General features: G+C 49.9%; 1 protein-coding gene across 1 annotated transcript in view; it reads right to left on the bottom strand.

Annotated features, from left to right (window-relative positions):
• Positions 1-17,522, bottom strand: part of MAPK4 (mitogen-activated protein kinase 4) — a 173,643-nt gene that overhangs the window by 55,036 nt on the left and 101,085 nt on the right. Inside the window, exon 2 of the mRNA XM_018039722.1 lies at positions 7,440-8,881. Within this exon, the coding sequence (XP_017895211.1) occupies positions 7,440-7,985 (546 nt within the window). The 5' untranslated portion in view covers positions 7,986-8,881. The remainder of the gene's footprint in view (positions 1-7,439; positions 8,882-17,522) is intronic.

Here is a 17,522-nt window from a genome sequence, read left to right as displayed (position 1 = left end):
TTCACCCCCAGTGGAGAACTGGACCTACAGGTGTATGGGAAGGACGAACTTTGACATTCAGAGAAAGGCAGAAAAGGATGACAGGTACGCACTGGTACAGCTAGGCCAGCTGTCAGTAATGAAATACCTGCAGACTGGTTGGGAAGTGATCACCTTGGCCTCATTCCCAGATACTCCCATAAGTCCCTATGATCGAGCAGTGAAGGGTCAACTTCTGGCAAGCAGGGCACCTCCAGGACTCTGCCAGCTTCCTTTCAAATTGGTTGGTGCCTGGGCCATGCCAGTTATTCAAGGTTTATAATGTCACCACTGGAGCTAAGTGGGGTTGCTTCCCTGTGTGTTGCGTGCTGGCAGTGGGTAGAGAAGGACCCCAGGAGGCCTAGGGACAGAATGAAGACTCTGCTTCCGGGGCGGGGGGCAGTAGAAACCAGGGAAACTCTGAAAGCCACCAAAATGAGCTTTTCCAGGTCAGCCTGAGGGTTCAGGGACACTTGGCTCTAGAACAACCTGTTCTAATCCCCCAGGTCATAGTTTTCCATTTTAAAATGAGATATTTCATAGCCTTTTAAATAAACCTTTTCACCTCCACTGACTGAGAATAATGTTCTTAGCAGCTTAAGAACTTCTAGCTGGGGCCCCAGCAAGTTGTCCTTCAACGAGTCCACTCTCTCATGAAACCTTGGACCTCAGGAGTGGCAGGGCCCCTCCCAGTGCCTGCACTGTGGACCCCAGTCCTTTTCTGGGATGCCAGGCAAGCCCCTCCTCCCTTCCTGTGCCTACTTATCTGCATCTGCAAGGTGGAGGCCATACAAAATACAGGCACAGAGAACAACAAATGGACAGTCTCTTGATCAGCGACAAAGACTCTATTTCAGCCACAGAAATGGACATTCCTCCTCCTAGGTTCAGGTTCAAAGGAATCTGTGTCTGCCTAGGCAGGCAGAGGAGGGTTATCTTGGCCTAGACAGACAAGAAGCCATCAAAGGCAGGCAGAGTGACCCGGAGGAAGAGGAGGCGGGGTGGGTCAACACCATTTCACCAGCAAAAACACAGCTAATCAAAGCTCTGTGCACAGCCTTTGAAAGCTGGCTGATACATTTTCCATCATGTACCTCTTTGCCTCCTTTGGGACCTTGAACCACAAGTCTTAACAAACTGCAGTAATTTGCTGAGCCCTCAATCAAACATTCTCACTGAATTGTGAAAGCCATGTCTTGTCTTTAAATAACATCTAGTGAGGTAGTTTACACCAGGATAAAAAGCATGTTTTCTAAAATCATTTCTCGTATCTCCTTGTTTTTTTTTTGCAAGTCTGTCTGACTCTTTGCGACCCTATGGACTGTAGCCAGACAGGCTCCTCTGTCCCTGGGATTTCCCAGGAAAGAATACTGGAGTGTCATACCACTTCCTTCTCTAGGAGATCTTCCTGACCCAAGGATCAAACCCATGTCTCCTGCTTGGCAGGCAGATTCTTTACCATTGAGCCACCTGGGAAGCTCCAGTATCACCTAACGCTCGTTAAAGTCAAACCTAAACAGAACCAGCACTCCTGATGGACTGTGTTTGTGCAGTTTTCCACCAAGGTCAAGGGATGGTGGACCAGGCGGTTTCCAAGTGATGTGACTGAAGCCTTAAAAGTCATCCTGCCTAAAACCATCTTCATAATTCCCCATCACAGTGTCTGATATCACCACCATTAAGTACCCCTTTTGGTTAAGGTACCTACTTCAAACACACCTACATTACCTGGGAGGAGTTCTTAGCCTTCTTCATTGAGCTCAAGTCTGAGAACCTCAGCTGCAAGCATCAGCAGATACACCAGGAGTGTCCACTTTCTGGGGACTTCCTTGGTGGTCCAGTGGTTAAAAATCCACCTTGCAATGGAGGGGACATGGGTTCAATCCCTGGTTGGGGAAATAAGATCGCACGTGCCTCGGAGCAACTAAACTCTCGCATCACAACTACTGAGCTCAAGACCTCAAGTGGAGTCGGTGAAGCGGAACAAGACCCCACATGATGCAACGAGATCCCGCGCCCCAACCGAGACTTGACGTAACCAAATAAATAGCAAGTATTTAAGAAGAAACTAAAAGGAACGCTCGCAAGATAAAAGCAGCTTGCTCACAGACTAGCTACTCCACATCTTCAGATCAGTGATGCTTAAAAGTTCACCCACATGAGAATCACCTGGAGGCGTGTTGAACTGCAGCTTGCTGGGCCCCCACGCTGAGTTTCTGATCCAGCAGGTCTGAGATGGAAACTGAGAACCTGTATCTCTAGCAAGTGCCCAGGTAAGGCTGATGCTGCTGGTCCAGAGCCACACTTTGAGAATGATGGTACTAGTTGATCTCTAAAGAAATCTTCATGAGATATGGAGGCAGAGTGTGAGAGCATTCTGATCATGAATTGTAAGGTAAGAAGACGGACGGTTCTGAAGTATTGGGTTGGCCTTTGAAAGCCCAGGTTTTTCCATAACATCCTATGGAACTGTCTGGATCTTAAGAACCTTCTGGCCAAACCAACAGAAAGGGGTCAGGACCCAAAGGCAGGCCAGCCTGGCAGAAATCTTGGACTTGCTTGAATGACCCACCAAGATATATGCTGCTGCTGCTGCTGCTGCTAAGTCGCTTCAGTCATGTCCAACTCTGTGCGACCCCAGAGACGGCAGCCCACCAGGCTCCCCCGTCCCTGGGATTCTCCAGGCAAGAACACTGGAGTGGGTTGCCATTTCCTTCTCCAGTGCATGAAAATGAAAAGTGAAAGTGAAGTCGCTCAGTCGTGTCCGACTCCTAGCGACCCCAATGGACTGCAGCCTGCCAGGCTCCTCCGTCCATGGGATTTTCCAGGCAAGAGTACCAGAGTGGGTTGCCATTGCTTTCTCTGAGACATATGCTATGGGCCTCTTACTCTTGCTTTCTTTCCTTTGCAGTTTTCTCTGCTACTGCTCCCAGGAAAGGCAGGTCCGCTGGCAGCCTCTGGCAAGGACAAAAGATGGTTCCCTCTCCCAGGCCCTTGCCTGGAGGGACGTGTTCACACGGCTAATCAGGCTGTCAACGCCCTGTTCAGCCTTCAGCACCCTCTCCTGGGGGCTCCTGACATTTCTCAGAATTTACACAGAACTTAGTGAAGTCTTAAACTACATTTTTTTCCCCTCTTTTGAGCTCATCTACTCCCTAATAGGATAAATTCAAAGGGAAACATGCTCTTCCAGCTGCCTCCTCTTGACACACACACAAGGAACTAATTAGCGGGCTTGCCGAGGAGGCGGGCAGAAAAGGGTTCATGACAAGAACACAGGCCGGCAGCCGCCCGCAGGAGGTGGGGGCTCCTGACTCGTCCTTCGGCCATCACGTCAGGTTGTTCAGTGGCTTGGTCATGTCCGACTCTTTGCCACCCCGTGGACTGCAGCATGCCAGGCCCCCCGTCCCTGGGTCCATATGTCAGTGGAGGGGAAACTGACATCCGGGTTACCATCTGGTGTTACCACGGCATCTACTGGGCAAGTGGTTGTGTTAGTGATTTAGCCTTTCGCTCATCAGGAAAGCCTTTGACAGTCCTGCTTTCACTGATGCTATCAAGGATCCTATGAAATAAGCAGAAGGGGAATGATGGCCCCATTTGACAGATCAGACAGTTGAGAAGGAGCTCAGAAAAAAACAGCGGACATGGTACTCTAGGCTCAGCCAATCCTTGTATGGTCTTAAACAGATCTCTTTCCTAGGCCTCAGTATTACCATTTGTGAGATGAAAGAAATGGACCAGGTGATTGGGAGGTCTCCTTACAGATCTCTTATTCTGGGAATGACCTACACAATACAGGAATTGAAGTCACATGGTGAATGACAGAGAAACCAGGGGTCCCCCATGCCATGCCTGATGAGTGACAGCCACCAGAATACCCCCATTGCTACCCACTGCCACATTCTACGGTCACTGTAGGTCAACCAGGGCCTCTAGTTGCCCTCTGCCTTGCAAAATCAAAGACCCCTGGGGTGGTGTGGGAGGGGGTCATGTGCCCATAATGTTGGCTGACTGTAACTTGATGCTCCAAAGCTGTCAGATACTCATTAGAGAAGAGGAGGCCTTTTCCTCCATGAGACAAACACAATGGACACCTACCCTGGGCCAGGCCCTGTGCTAGATGAGGGGATGTGGACGGGAAGGAGACTTGCTGTCCACTCAGGACAAAGTTACAATGAGGACAAGGAGCACCAGCTGGTGCATCCATGTCCAGCTTCTCCCCCCGCCCCCTCCCCCGCCGTCAGATCACAAAGCCTGTCCCTGACCCCGGGCTGTAACCCACACAAAGGCACTGGCTGCAGGCCAGATGCGCAAGAGCTTCTTCGGGGCAAGCGTAGGATCCTTGAAGCTTTCAGAGGGGTCAAGTTTAGAGCTGCTCCAGTGAAGGCAACTGTCTTCCAAACACACCGGGGAGAGCAGGTGCATACTTCTGACTTCCGTTGGCTGGAAGAATGCCATGCTCTCTCTCTGAGAGTCAAACCTTCTAAGGTCACTGGAATCAGTGACCCCAACTAGCTTGCCACCTGCAATGTGCTGGCCCATGACAATGCTTCCATTTGTTCACGACAGTCCACACAATCAGCTGGGCCATATCTCGGGTACAAGATTAGACTCCCTGGAGGAAACCGATGTGAACGTAACACAGCCGTCAAGAACCACAGAGCTCTTAGCCTAAGAGAACACAGAAGACAGCGGCAGAAATACCACAAAGCAAACAACGGTGGGTGCTAGAAGATCCAGGTTATGGGGGGCGGAGAATTCGAAGGAAAGAAAGACCCAGACAGCCTCCATGGAGGAAATGGCGCATGGAAAGACCATTCATCAAGATGCTAGAAGGCCAAATTCTTGTGCCCCTTCTGCCACAGTCAGCCAAGTAATCTTGAGAAAGCCAGTTCTCTCCATCTTAAAATGGACCATTTGCCCAAAGTGCCTCACGGCATTATGAGAATTAAATGAGAACTGATTTAAATGCAATCAGATAAAGGCACCCAATATAAAGCTTTCGTCATCACTTGGGGAAGAGTAGGGACGAAGCTAAAAGCAGAGAGCATACGAGGGAGGAGGCAGGTGGGGGTGGGGGACGCCTGCCAAACCCAGGGCTGATGTAAGCACCTACTGGGCCTGTCACTGGCTCCAGTGATTTTTTTTTTCTTTTAAACCTCCCACAGTTAATTTTATTGAAGAGAGCCCACGAAAGTGTAAGTCAGAGCATCTAAATTCCTCTGCATCAAGAAAATCAAAGTCCTGACCAGAGAGACGGTGGCTTCCCACCCCTGAGGGACAGGCGCACAGCCACCGTTGGTGGTCAGTGAACCTGGGGCTCCTCCGTGGCCCCCAGCGTAGCTCCTGGGCCCCGTGTACTCAGCCAGCACTCTGAACAGGGCGGGGTGGGGGGCTTCCCTACTGCTTTCTAAGGGGCTTTGCTTTCATGTTCCATTTTGATTCATAACCACGAGCCGGGGGGCAGGCAGGGCACATACGATCACTGTTATCCAAGATGGGGAAACAGAGGCTCCTGGGGGTGACTGTGTCCCAGGCAACATCCCCAGAAGGGAGCCTGGGTCTCCGTCTCCATCACAGCATCACCTCCTCACACCTCCTTTGGAATCACTGCCACAGACACTGCTTGCGCCAACAACCCCCTGCCCTCATTTTCCTGATAGCCCCCACCACGTGCTGTTCTGCACCCGTTCCCACATAGCACTTCACTTGCATCGAAGAAAAGCTCCTTTTATTATTTCCAAACGTCCTGGTTTATTCCAATTCAGAAGGTGGTTTTGTGCATCCCAGAAATAACAGTTTCATGGATTCTCTGGTCCTTTTACCAAATAAGGGCAGATTTGGGTTAAAATTTTCAGTTCAATAGTTTGGAATCACTGCTCCTTTGAAAAAAAAGAGAACCAGCACAGGGAATTAGGAAGACAGAAGGGCACAGGATTTTTTTTTATTTTTTTTTTTACCGTGGACATTCCTTCCTACAGACTTGGCTGTCAGGTTTGACAGATGGTCTGGCTGCAGGAGTGGGGACAGAGGGCAAGCTCACGGTTCAGGCGGCACCAGGCAACAAGAGCCAGCTGGGCTGATGCGAGGTCTGAAATCTGAGCTGGAGCCCAGGTTCCAGCCAGGGAGGGTGGGACAGGGAGCCCTACCCCCAGCCCCCTCCCCACGCCACCCCACTGCCGCTGCGCCAGGCAGGTTGGCACCTTTTCTCAGTGTCTGTGACCTTCTGGCTGGAGGCAGATAGGGTGGCAAGGGAGAGCAGAGGAACGGGGCCTCAGAGAGAAGGCTGGAGCATGTTCAAGGTCAGAGATGCCCTCCCCACTCATTGCCCACCCCGGCCCTGTGGCTGGTAACAGGGCTGATGCACCCACTTCCTGAGGAATGCACTTATTCTCTTGGGTTGGCCAGAAAGTTCATTTGGGTGTTTCTGTCTGATGTTACAGGAAAATCGGGATGAACTTTTTGGCTAATCCAGTAGTAAAAATTCATGATTGACAAGTTTTCACAGGAGGCCAGAAGTCACAGCCACTCCACAGCTCTGTTGAGGGGTACCTGCCTGAGATGCTTAGAGGCTCCCCTAAAGTCAGAGGAACTGGGGTAAGGAGAACAGAACTCCAGAGAACTAGCTCCTGAAGGGCCCAGTGCCTTGAAAACGAGTGTCACTGTGGCCGGGGCTGCTCTGATCTCTGCAGCTGATCACCATGTGGGGTTTCAGCACCAACCAGACCCTGTGGCTTCAACATCACACTGCAGGCCCAGGGCATCATGGGACCTGGGAGAGCTAAGCCCTTAGCTGGATAAGGTACGCCAAGAATGAGTTTATCAGATTCCCCATTCGTGCCTCTGTCCACAGACAGAGAGAATGGAACCCAGAGTGGGGCAACTTTGATGGAAGGAGGAGGCAAGATGAGCCAGAGAGTAAGACTCAAATCCCGGGAGGCCTCCCGGGGAGTCCTGAATAGAGGGTAGGGAGGGGAGGAGGTTAGGCAGACGGCGGGGATAATACGGTGCTAGAGGCAAATTCACCAGCAGCTCATTTTTTTTTTCGGCTGTGCTACACAGCTTACGGGATCCTAGTTCCTCCACCAGGGACTGAACCCAGGCTGTGGCAGTAAAAGCCCGGAATATTAACCGCTAGACCACCGGGGGAGCTCCCCAGCTGCAGAATCATAAAGCCACGGAGTTTAGAGCTGGATCATCTAATCCAACCGCCTCCTGTAGACCAATCATTGGTCATGGCCACGTGGCAGAGGCAAGACTAAGAACCGGACCGCCCCTCTTTCTCGCACCCTCCAGCTTCCCCCTAAATACTGAGCCCAGTCCTCCGATTCCACTGGAGCTAGGAATACTCTCTCGAACACTGAGTGTTCTTGAGGATTCCATGGACCGCCCTTCTCAGCCGTTCCAGCCAGACATACCTTGTGTGAATAATGCTGATCAACGATCCTCGCCAACCCAAAATCCCCAATCTTGAGCACGAGGTCCTCGGTGCTGATGAAGATGTTGGCGGGCTTCAGGTCTCGGTGCAGCACGTTGGCAGAGTGGATGTACTTGAGCCCCCGGAGCAGCTGGTACATGAACAGCTTGGCGTGCTCCTCGGTCAGCGTACCCTGCTCCAGCAGGCGTGCCAGGTCGGTCTCCATGTACTCCTGGACGATGTAGGCCACGCTGAACTTGAACAGCTCGCCCTGCAGGTCAGTGCCCTGGGGCCCCAGCACCTCGTACACCTTCACGATGTTGTCGTGGTCCAGGCGCTGGATAATCTTGATCTCCCGGAGTGCGTGCTTCCTGCTGCGGGCGTCGCTCAAGGTGATCTTCTTCACCGCCACCTTCCGGCGGGCCCTGCTGTCCACGGCCGACAGCACCAGCCCGTTGACGCCAAAACCCAGGGGCTGGAAGTCAACAAAGCGCCCGCCCAGGTCATACCCGTAGACACTGGCGAGGCAGCCGCCCTTCTCAGCCATGGTTGGCTCAGTGGTCAGGCGCTGCCCGTGGGACAGAGGGGCAGTCAGGAAAGACCGAGTCCCAGCTCCTGGTTTCCCCAGCCCTCCTCATTCTGTCAAGTCCCAAGGCTGAAGGATGCCTTTTCTCCTGGTGATGTCACTGCCACCGGCTCTCTGGAGACAAGAGTGGCATCTGTCCACACCTGCTGAGCTGCAGAAGTTGGAGGCTCAGGCTGTCTCCTTAGCCTCGCCCTGGGAAGGCTGTCCACCAACTCCTATATGCTTTGAGCCTCCCTGGAAGCTTAGAATGGCTCATGATTCTTTCAAATACAGTATCTTGGAAAGAAAATCCAGTCCCATTATCTATGTGAATGGAAAGTTTTCTCTCATGATGGACCACAAAGTAAAGATGCAGAAACTCTCCCCTTTAAATCCTGTGTTATAAGAGGTTACTTCTGGCTTAAATGTGGAGCCGTCGCTGAGCTATGTTCCTTTCCTTTCGATGGTCCAAAGTCTAGTGGTATCGCAGCCTCTGGCAGCCTGGGAGCTGCCCTCCAGGTCCCAAGCAGTATGAAGGGATCCCAACAGTGGATTTGAGAGGCTTGTAGGGACTTCTCTGTACCTCTGCCAGCTTTCCTTTCTACTAGCTCCTCTCAGATTCTGAAACCCAAACCAGTCTGATGAATGCTGGTGAAGAAAGCTGGAGAAATTCAAGCACCTTTCATGAGCTCTACACCAAGCTGCACCTGAAGTCCCAGACCTGGGTCTCACCTGCCTGGCCTGGATCCTCTGGAGACTTCAGAGGCGGGCAGCGTCCTCTGTCACCCCCTCATCCACATCACCGTGAAGGAGACTGTGTTCTGCTGGACCCAGAGAGGCTGGTGGAATGCAGCATCTTTCAGACCGAGTCTCCTTCCCTGTCAAAGAGACAATGCTGGGTAAATTTCCACACTTCGGCTTCCAACACCTTCCCACTTGGGTGCCTTTTGTTAACCAGCCCAAGTGTTATTTGATCTGTCCAGCCAGCTGAAACATTGCTTGCTCAGGGGATTCCAGGCTTTGCACTGCCCAAGCCACCCAGCCTGCTATGTGCAACGCTCCCCTGGAAGAGAGAGAAGATGGATTGATTTGATAAGATCATCAGCTAGTGTGCCTTTAATGTAAATGCCTTCTCCCTGAAGGTTAACATGCACAAGCTGTGGGTGGCAGTGATCAGCTCTGACTTTTGCAGAAATCATTCTTTATGCCCTCCAAACACACAGCAGCAGCACTAGCGGAGAAGGGTAACAGTAAAAAGAAACTCATTGCAGAGGGAAAATAAGGGATCAATAAATTTGTTTTTCTACTTGGACCCCTTTTCTTCCTTCTTTTGCAAATGTCTTTGAATATTTTGAGAGAATTTGCTAAACACTGATTTAATTATTTGTATCTCTTGCTTTCCATGTAATAGCACAAGAATGCATACACACAAACTATAAGAAGATTTTATTGCCACCCTAGAAAAGGGACTTTCTGCACAGCAAAGCAGGACATAGGCTTCTTAGCAGGACAGCAGGATTGGCAGATGAATTGTATCCTTTTGATAATGGGGACCTAGCGGAACCAGAGATCAAATTGCCAACATCCGCTGGATCATGGAAAAAGCAAGAGAGTTCCAGAAAAACATCTATTTCTGCTTTATTGACTATGCCAAAGCCTTTGACTGTGTGGATCACAATAAACTGTGGAAAATTCTGAGAGAGATGGGAATACCAGACCACCTAACCTGCCTCTTGAGAAATCTGCGTGCAGGTCAGGAAGCAACAGTTAGAACTGGACATGGAACAACAGACTGGTTCCAAATAGGAAAAGGAGTACGTCAAGGCTGTATATTGTCACTCTGCTTATTTAACTTATATGCAGAGTACATCATGAGAAACGCTGGACTGGAAGAAACAAGCTGGAATCAAGATTGCCAGGAGGAATATCAATCACCTCAGATATGCAGATGACACCACCCTTATGGCAGAAAGTGAAGAGGAGCTAAAAAGCCTCTTGATGAAAGTGAAAGAGAAGAGTGAAAAAGTTGGCTTAAAGCTCAACATTCAGAAAACGAAGATCATAGCATCTGGTCCCATCACTTCATGGCAAATAGATGGGGAAACAGTAGAAACAGTGTCAGACTTTTTTTTTTTGGGCTCCAAAATCACTGCAGATGGTGACTGCAGCCATGAAATTAAAAGACGCTTACTCCTTGCAAGAAAAGTTATGACCAATCTAGATAGTATATTCAAAAGCAGAGACATTACTTTGCCTACTAAGGTCCAGCTAGTCAAGGCTATGGTTTTTCCTGTGGTCATGTATGGATGTGAGAGTTGGACTGTGAAGAAGGCTGAGCGCCGAAGAATTGATGCATTTGAACTGTGGTGTTGGAGAAGAGTGTTGAGAGTCCCTTGGACTGCAAGGAGATCCAACCAGTCCATTCTGAAGGAGATCAGCCCTGGGATTTCTTTGGAAGGAATGATGCTAAAGCTGAAGCTCCAGTACTTTGGCCACCTCATGCGAAGAGTTGACTCATTGGAAAGGACTCTGATGCTGGGAGGGATTGGGGGCAGGAGGAGAAGGGGGCGACCGAGGATGAGATGGCTGGATGGCATCACGGACTCAATGGACGTGAGTCTGAGTAAACTCTGGGAGATGGTGATGGACAGGGAGGCCTGGCGTGCTGCGATTCATGGGGTCGCAAAGAGTTGGACACGACTGAGTGACTGAACTGAACTGAACTGAGCTCTTGAAAGCAATGAGTCAGATCATATCCTGATTGCCCCCTGGTGGTTCCTGACTCAAATTACAGGCAAAGGACTTCAGTGGGGAGAAAAAAGAAATGGCAAAAACAGCAATTCAGATCTCTGTTCAGTTCAGTTCAGTCGCTCAGTTGTGTCCGACTCTTTGCAACCCTATGAATTGCAGCACACCAGGCCTCCCTGTCCATCACCAATTCCCGGAGTTCACTCAAACCCACGTCCATCGAGTTGGTGATGCCATCCAGCCATCTCATCCTCTGTCGCACCCTTTTCCTCCTGCCCCCAATCCCTCTCAAGTAAAGGCAATATTATAGCTTCTTAGGGAGTGACAGATTTCATACATTTGTTAAGTCCACATATATACAGAGAACAAACACTGTATCCTGTGCAGAGGAGTGAATCTAGCCAGGGCTGCTGCTTCATTCTCTTCATATGTAGGGTCCCCTATAGGGCTACGTACACATCTGAACTTTGCAAATGGTAAATGAAGCAAGACAATTGTCAACTCAATGCTCTAAAATTAAGGGGACAAATTAGAGGACACAAGTGATCTGAAATGGGAAACAATCAGATGCTCTCTAAAGACTTCTAATGAAAGGAATTTGCCAAGAATCTGAAACATAATAATTGCTCAACAGGTATTACCTGTTGTTGCTACTCTTAAAAATTCCCTTTGCTTGAATAAGATGTACCTGCTATTCTGATGTTTCATCAACCTTCAGTAATTCTACTGTACATGTTTTTATCGGGCCCAGCCACAAAATAATCAGAATTTCAGATTGGGAAGCAATTGTAGCAAACAAGTCCAGTAGTCCTTAACTGAGGGTGGTCCTGCCTTCTTTGGCTACTCTGACAAGGAGTCACCACAGGCCTTTAATGGGCAGAGCTGGATTTGCTAACCATCCTGACGAGCATCTCCATCAATGAATAATGCCAGCATCTCCACTGAGAGATTGTAATTCTAGTCCGAGTTCCCACTTTGCAGATAAGGGCACTGGGGCTCAAAGAACACCAGCTTAGTGCTTCTAGCACAGACAGGGTCAATAAACACATGCTGCTGCTGCTGCTAAGTCACTTCAGTCGTGTCCGACTCTGTGTGACCCCATAGATGGCAGCCCACCAGGCTCCGCCGTCCCTGGGATTCTCCAGGCAAGAACACTGGAGTGGGTTGCCATTGCCTTCTCCGCAATAAACACTTGAGGAATTGATAAATACCATTCACTTTGAAGATTCCAAGCCAGTTAGAGACCACCCACTGAGTCAGTCTGTGGCCTGTGCAGTGAAGTCCACTTGGTCACCTAATTCAGGGGAACAAAAGAACCACCTGGGGCCCCATTCCATGCCTCCTCCAATTCCTGCTGCCCAAGTCAGGGAACAGAAACTAAACTGGAACTCCTTTCACTTTCCACCCATATACTTGGCCTGGTTCTCAAGGGCACAGCAAACAGAGGCAATTGTATATTTTGCTTTATGAGGGGAGATGCTGAAGGCTTCTTCCCTTTCCGGCTCCCACTGGGCGGTAAACAGAGATGGGAATGAGCACCTAAACAGGGAGATGACATCACCAGCAAGCTGCAGGCAGGATTTGTTCCAGATCAGCTGCAGTGCAGATAATCTGTGGATAATTAAGAGGGACTTTATTTATTTTTAAAACTCTTTCGTCTTCCTCTCACAGGCAGAGGGGCTATCATGTGTGTGTGTGTGTGGTTGTGTGTGAGTGGTCTGCTCAACAAACTATTGGCAGGTACCTCTTCACCTTGGGAAGGCTCTATTCCAGCTACTGCCCTGTTCTCATGGCCTGTAAACACACTCTTTTAACTCCTGCCTTGCTTCTCTGCTTGCATCTTCCCTATTCCCAAAATGTTCTGCTTCCTGCCCACTTGTTGAAACCCTGTCCATCATTCTGAATCCAGATGGAGTCTCACTTCCTCCCTGAAGTTTCTTCAGTGACATTCCAATCTTTTCTGAACTCCTGTACATCCGTGTGTATATACTTTATTTGACATTTGCCATATACTAATCTGCGCTGTTATTTAACTTTTTATACATGTCCATCTCTCAACTTGACTTTAAGCTCCAAGTCCAGGACACAAAGCCGCACTTAGAACATAATGGTGGATTGGAGTTACCTTCGGTCCATTTGTTACGTCTACAAAACCGCAACGGCCAACTTCCCGAGACGGTCTGCCTGCCCCTCCCTTCCGTCGCTGCCCCAGTGCAATGTGTTCACTGCAACAGGGCTCTTCACACAAGCCTCAGCTGCTCAGACAAACCAATATTTCTGAACTTAGATGCTGCCTCTCTTAGCATTTCAACACAAACCAGGTAGCCCTCATCTGACCATTTCTCTGTTCCCATTTGAGTTTACTGTGATTCATCCCTTCTCAAACCTATTTTCTAAGTTTTCCGTATCATTCCCCTATAATTTCTACCATAAACCCTTTGCCTTTCCCCACAGGTGGACTTATTATGAAACACTGATTACCTAAGCAGTCTCGGATTAGTGGTTCTTTTCTGGCGTGGGCCCATCAGCCCTGGGGAGTCCCAGACCCCACACCTGGATGTGCCCTCCTGGGCAGAGGGTGGATGGCAGCTCTCGATGTGATGAAGCTTCTAGAGCAAAGCACAGCTGTTCCCCATTTGGAGGTGGTGGCTCAGAGCTGCTCTGAATCACAGGTGTGATTTGGAACTAGGGAGCTGGCATTCACCTTGAGAGGCGGAAAGGTCATGGCCCAGTTGTGCTCAAATGACACTCAGGGAGAAGAATGCATGTAATTCTTCCAAGGGCAGCAAGGCTCCCATGATTCCATGGGGAGCGTTTTAATAAAACACACAAATGGAAATCTCTACCCCCGGACTCCATCCAGAGGAGCTTCTCCTCTCCACTGATTTCTCACCAACTTTCCACCAATCTCTTATTTGAGGCCAATTAATTATCCTCTCATACATTCAGCTTTTAACATGTAGAGGCAAACCAGAGACGAGCTGGTGCGTGCCAACTGCCCCTTTCGAGGACTCCTGGGGCTCTGGTTTACAAAGTGGCTTTGGAAAGTCTAAATTTAGACTCACCTCCTCTGATCCTCCCCAACCTCACTTTGGCAGCTTTCAGCAGAAACTATGGCCCCCAGCGAGGTGCTGACATTTCCCAGACACTGCTTTCTTCCCACTCCTGAGCATCTAAAATCTTACAGGAAAGCCTCCCCCAGCGGGGCTGATGTTTACCATTGAACAGGCTATCCACTGCAGAATTCCAGGTGCTATCATTCACATCACAGTCAGTCTGCCTGACTCAGAATTTGGTGATCCTAACTGCTATAGCCTATGTGAATGAAGTGCCCTAGCAGAGACTGACAATTTTTTTTTTTCCTATAAAAGGTCAAGAATAAATATCTTAGGCTTTATAGCACTGTCCCTGGTACAACTACTCAACCCTGTCTTTGTATCAAAAGAGCAGCCACAGACAATACCTAAATGAATGGCATGGCTGCATTTCAGGAACACTTTATTTACACAAATAGGTGGGGGGGGGCTGGGTTTGGCCAGGAGGTAAGTTGCTGACCCCTGTTCTGGATCATGTAGGAACATCTTCTAGCTTGTTCCCAAGGAGGCACTGAAGTATGCCATAACCAGGCCCTTCCTACCCTACCTCATTGCCCCTCGGAGGTGCCCTAGGCCCCAAGCCTGCCCTCCCTAGGAGGTTCCCTGGGCTCTGGACTCCATCAGGCTTAGTTCAGCTCATCTATAGGTTGCATGCCCTCAGAACCCAGCTTTCCTGGGGTGCTGTTGATGGGCCTCACTCCCAAACCCACATGCATTTTCACGGAGGCTTTCTGGGGGAAGTGGCGAAGACAACATGATGAAGACGGGGTACTTACACACAGGGAGGGTTCATGCTGGGCCAAGGGGCTGACATTAGTTGGTTGGGTCTCACAAGAGCCCCTTGGGATTGATATCATTCTCCCACGAAGCCCCCGAGGGACACAATTTTCCCAAAGCCACACGAGCAGCCAGTGGCGAATCTGGGGGCATAAACGTGAGTCTGCCTGCCACCAAAGTCCACACTTTTCGTCCCTGAAACATATTAGCTGAGTCCAAGTAAGTGATTCCCACCAAGAACTATCTAGACCCAGTGTGACTTCCCAGGATTAGTGAAGGACAAGTTTGGGGGAGGCACACCTTATGGTTCTTAAAGCATAAAGCAGCTCCCTTTTCAGCATGTGTTCAGCTCCAATATGGAGATCATAGGTAATCAGCCCACTTGGTAAAAAGAAAAATGGAGAAGTAAAACATTAAAATGAGATTGGGTGAAAGAAAACCAAACCAAACACAAAGCCAAACCAATAAATAAACAAAACTTCTGCTAAGTTCAAACAACCATAACCCTGCCTTCCAACCAGTACCTGACCTCTTCTCTAACTGTAAACCTCAGATGCCAGAGCCCCTGGCTGCAGAGACTGGCCATCCTAGAGGGAAGCTGAGCTGAGCATCCTCCCAGCTGGTCTCATAGCTGCCACTGGCCCCCTGCCCAGGAACCACTCCCACTTCCTCCAAAGGAACAGAGACCAAGTCTGGGTCAGCCACTGAGCGGCTGAGCCCAACTCAGGGATGACCCATGGTTGGATGGGGGTCTACAGCAGAGCTTCTCAACATCAGCACAATTATGATTAAGTCATTCTTGGGGCTTCCCTGAAGGCTCAGAGGGTAAAGAATCTGCCTGCAATGCAGGAGACCCAGGTTCAATCCCTGGGCTGGGAAGATCCCCTGGAGTAAGGGAATGGCAACCCACTCCCATATTCTTGCCTGGCAGACCACAGTCGCAAAGAGTCAGACACGACTGAGCAACTCACATTTACATTTTCATTCTTGGCTGCAGGCCTGGCCTGTGCATTGTAGGATATTTAGCCCCATCCCTGGCCTCTACCCATTAGATACCAGTAGTGCCCCCTAGTTGTTGCAACCAAAATACCTCTAATCATTGAAAACCATCACCAGTGGAGGAGGCACAAAATCACATCCAGTAGAGAACCACTGGTCCAAAGCAGCACTTTCTAGCAGAGACAGCATTGTCAATTTCACAGTAGAGTTATTTGTTTCACGGAGGTCGGGGGGCCTTCCAGGTGGTGTTTAGTGGTAAAGAACCTGCCTGCAAATGCAGGAGACATAAGAGATGTGAGTTCAACGCCTGGACCAGGAAGATCCCTTGGAGAAGCACATGGCAACCCACTCCAGTATCCTTGCCTGGGAAATCCCATGGACAGAGGAGCCTGGCAGGCTCACAAAGACACGACTGAAGAAACTTAGTGCAACAACATGGTACAGTATTACCAAAAATTTAGCAACCCTAGCTGTGCCCCACTAAGTGCCAACAGCACCCCTGGTTCCTGTGACAGCCTCACTGCCAAAATCCCAGAGGGTGATGACATCTCCCACACCCATCCCCACCGAGGGCCATAAGTCTAAGTCAATCGTGCTAATTCAACTCCCATTTGACAGTGGGTGGTTTAGAGGTGTCATATGATCTAGTTCTGGAGAATAGCCTTATAGGAAAGATCACTGGAGGGACTTCATTGAAAAAGTTTTCTCTCCTTACTCCCTGTCCTTAGATGCAGTTGTGGGATGTAGTTGTGGTGTTGGTGCCACAGTGGCTATCTTGAGACCATGTGGGGACAAGGCTGGGCACAAAGCCAGCACACTGGAGTTGGCAGACGAGCATGGGGCCTTGCAGACATCGCTGAGCAGCTAAGCTAAAACTGGAAATGCTTGCCTCCAGCTTTCCTGCCAAGTGAGACGGTCAAGTTCTATTTTTGTTTAAGACATTTTTTACTGGCTTGTTTTTAACCTGAAATACCTGATAGAAAGTATATGGTTGGTCTAAGCGGGAAATAAAGAAATGTGCAACATATCACTCCTGACCTCAAGGAGCTTATATTCCTACAGGGAGAGCAGGCCCACATCACAATTACAGAAACGGTGCGAAAATACTCGGGGGCCAACTTGGTGCTTCTCCTACAAGGGGAGTAGGAGGTAGGACCAGGCGGGTCAGTCAGAGAAGCCTCCTGAAGGAGGGGAAGGTCCCCACCTCCCGGCTTCAGGCCCTGTGCAATCCCCTCCCCTAAACGCGTATGGACTTAGTGGCTCACTTAAAAAAAAATTATTTTTTGGCCACAACAAGGCATGTGGGATTGAACCCCAATGTTCCCCAACCAGGGATTGAACCCGCATCACCCTGCAGTGGAAGCACGGAGTCAACCACTGGACCAACAGGGACGCCCCCTGACTCATTTCTACGGAGTATGGTGGGAGTAATGGGATGTTACTTCTGAGATCAGGATACAGGAAGACTGTGGCTTCCGGCCCAGGTGAAGCCAGAGGCTGCGTCATGAGGCGGCCCCGAGTGGGGGCCCAGGTGCAATCTTACAGTGGGATCTTCTGAGGTCTGCCAGCCGTCACATGAGTGAGATGGGAGATGGATCTTCCCCCCGGTGAGCTTGAGGGGACTGCAGCCCTCCCCGGAGGCCACGGCCCCACTGAAGTCTCACCCAGACCTTACACCACAGGCGCCAGCTAAAAGCTGGGCCCAGATTCCTGACCCAGAGAAACTGTGTAATGTCAAGTGCTACTTAAGTTTGTGAAATGTGGGCGTGTTTACTACAGGCAGTAGGTGACCAACGGAGGGGAGGGAGCTGGAGGCCTCAGTTTTTGACATGGCCAAGCCGGAAAAGGGGCAGACTTGCCCTAAGACTGTCTATTGGGCAGGGCTTCCTGGGTCAGAGCT

This window comes from Capra hircus, chromosome 24 (genome assembly GCF_001704415.2).
Source record: "Capra hircus breed San Clemente chromosome 24, ASM170441v1, whole genome shotgun sequence".
Classification (NCBI taxonomy): domain Eukaryota; kingdom Metazoa; phylum Chordata; class Mammalia; order Artiodactyla; family Bovidae; genus Capra; species Capra hircus.
This window is presented reverse-complemented; position numbering and strand designations above follow the sequence as displayed.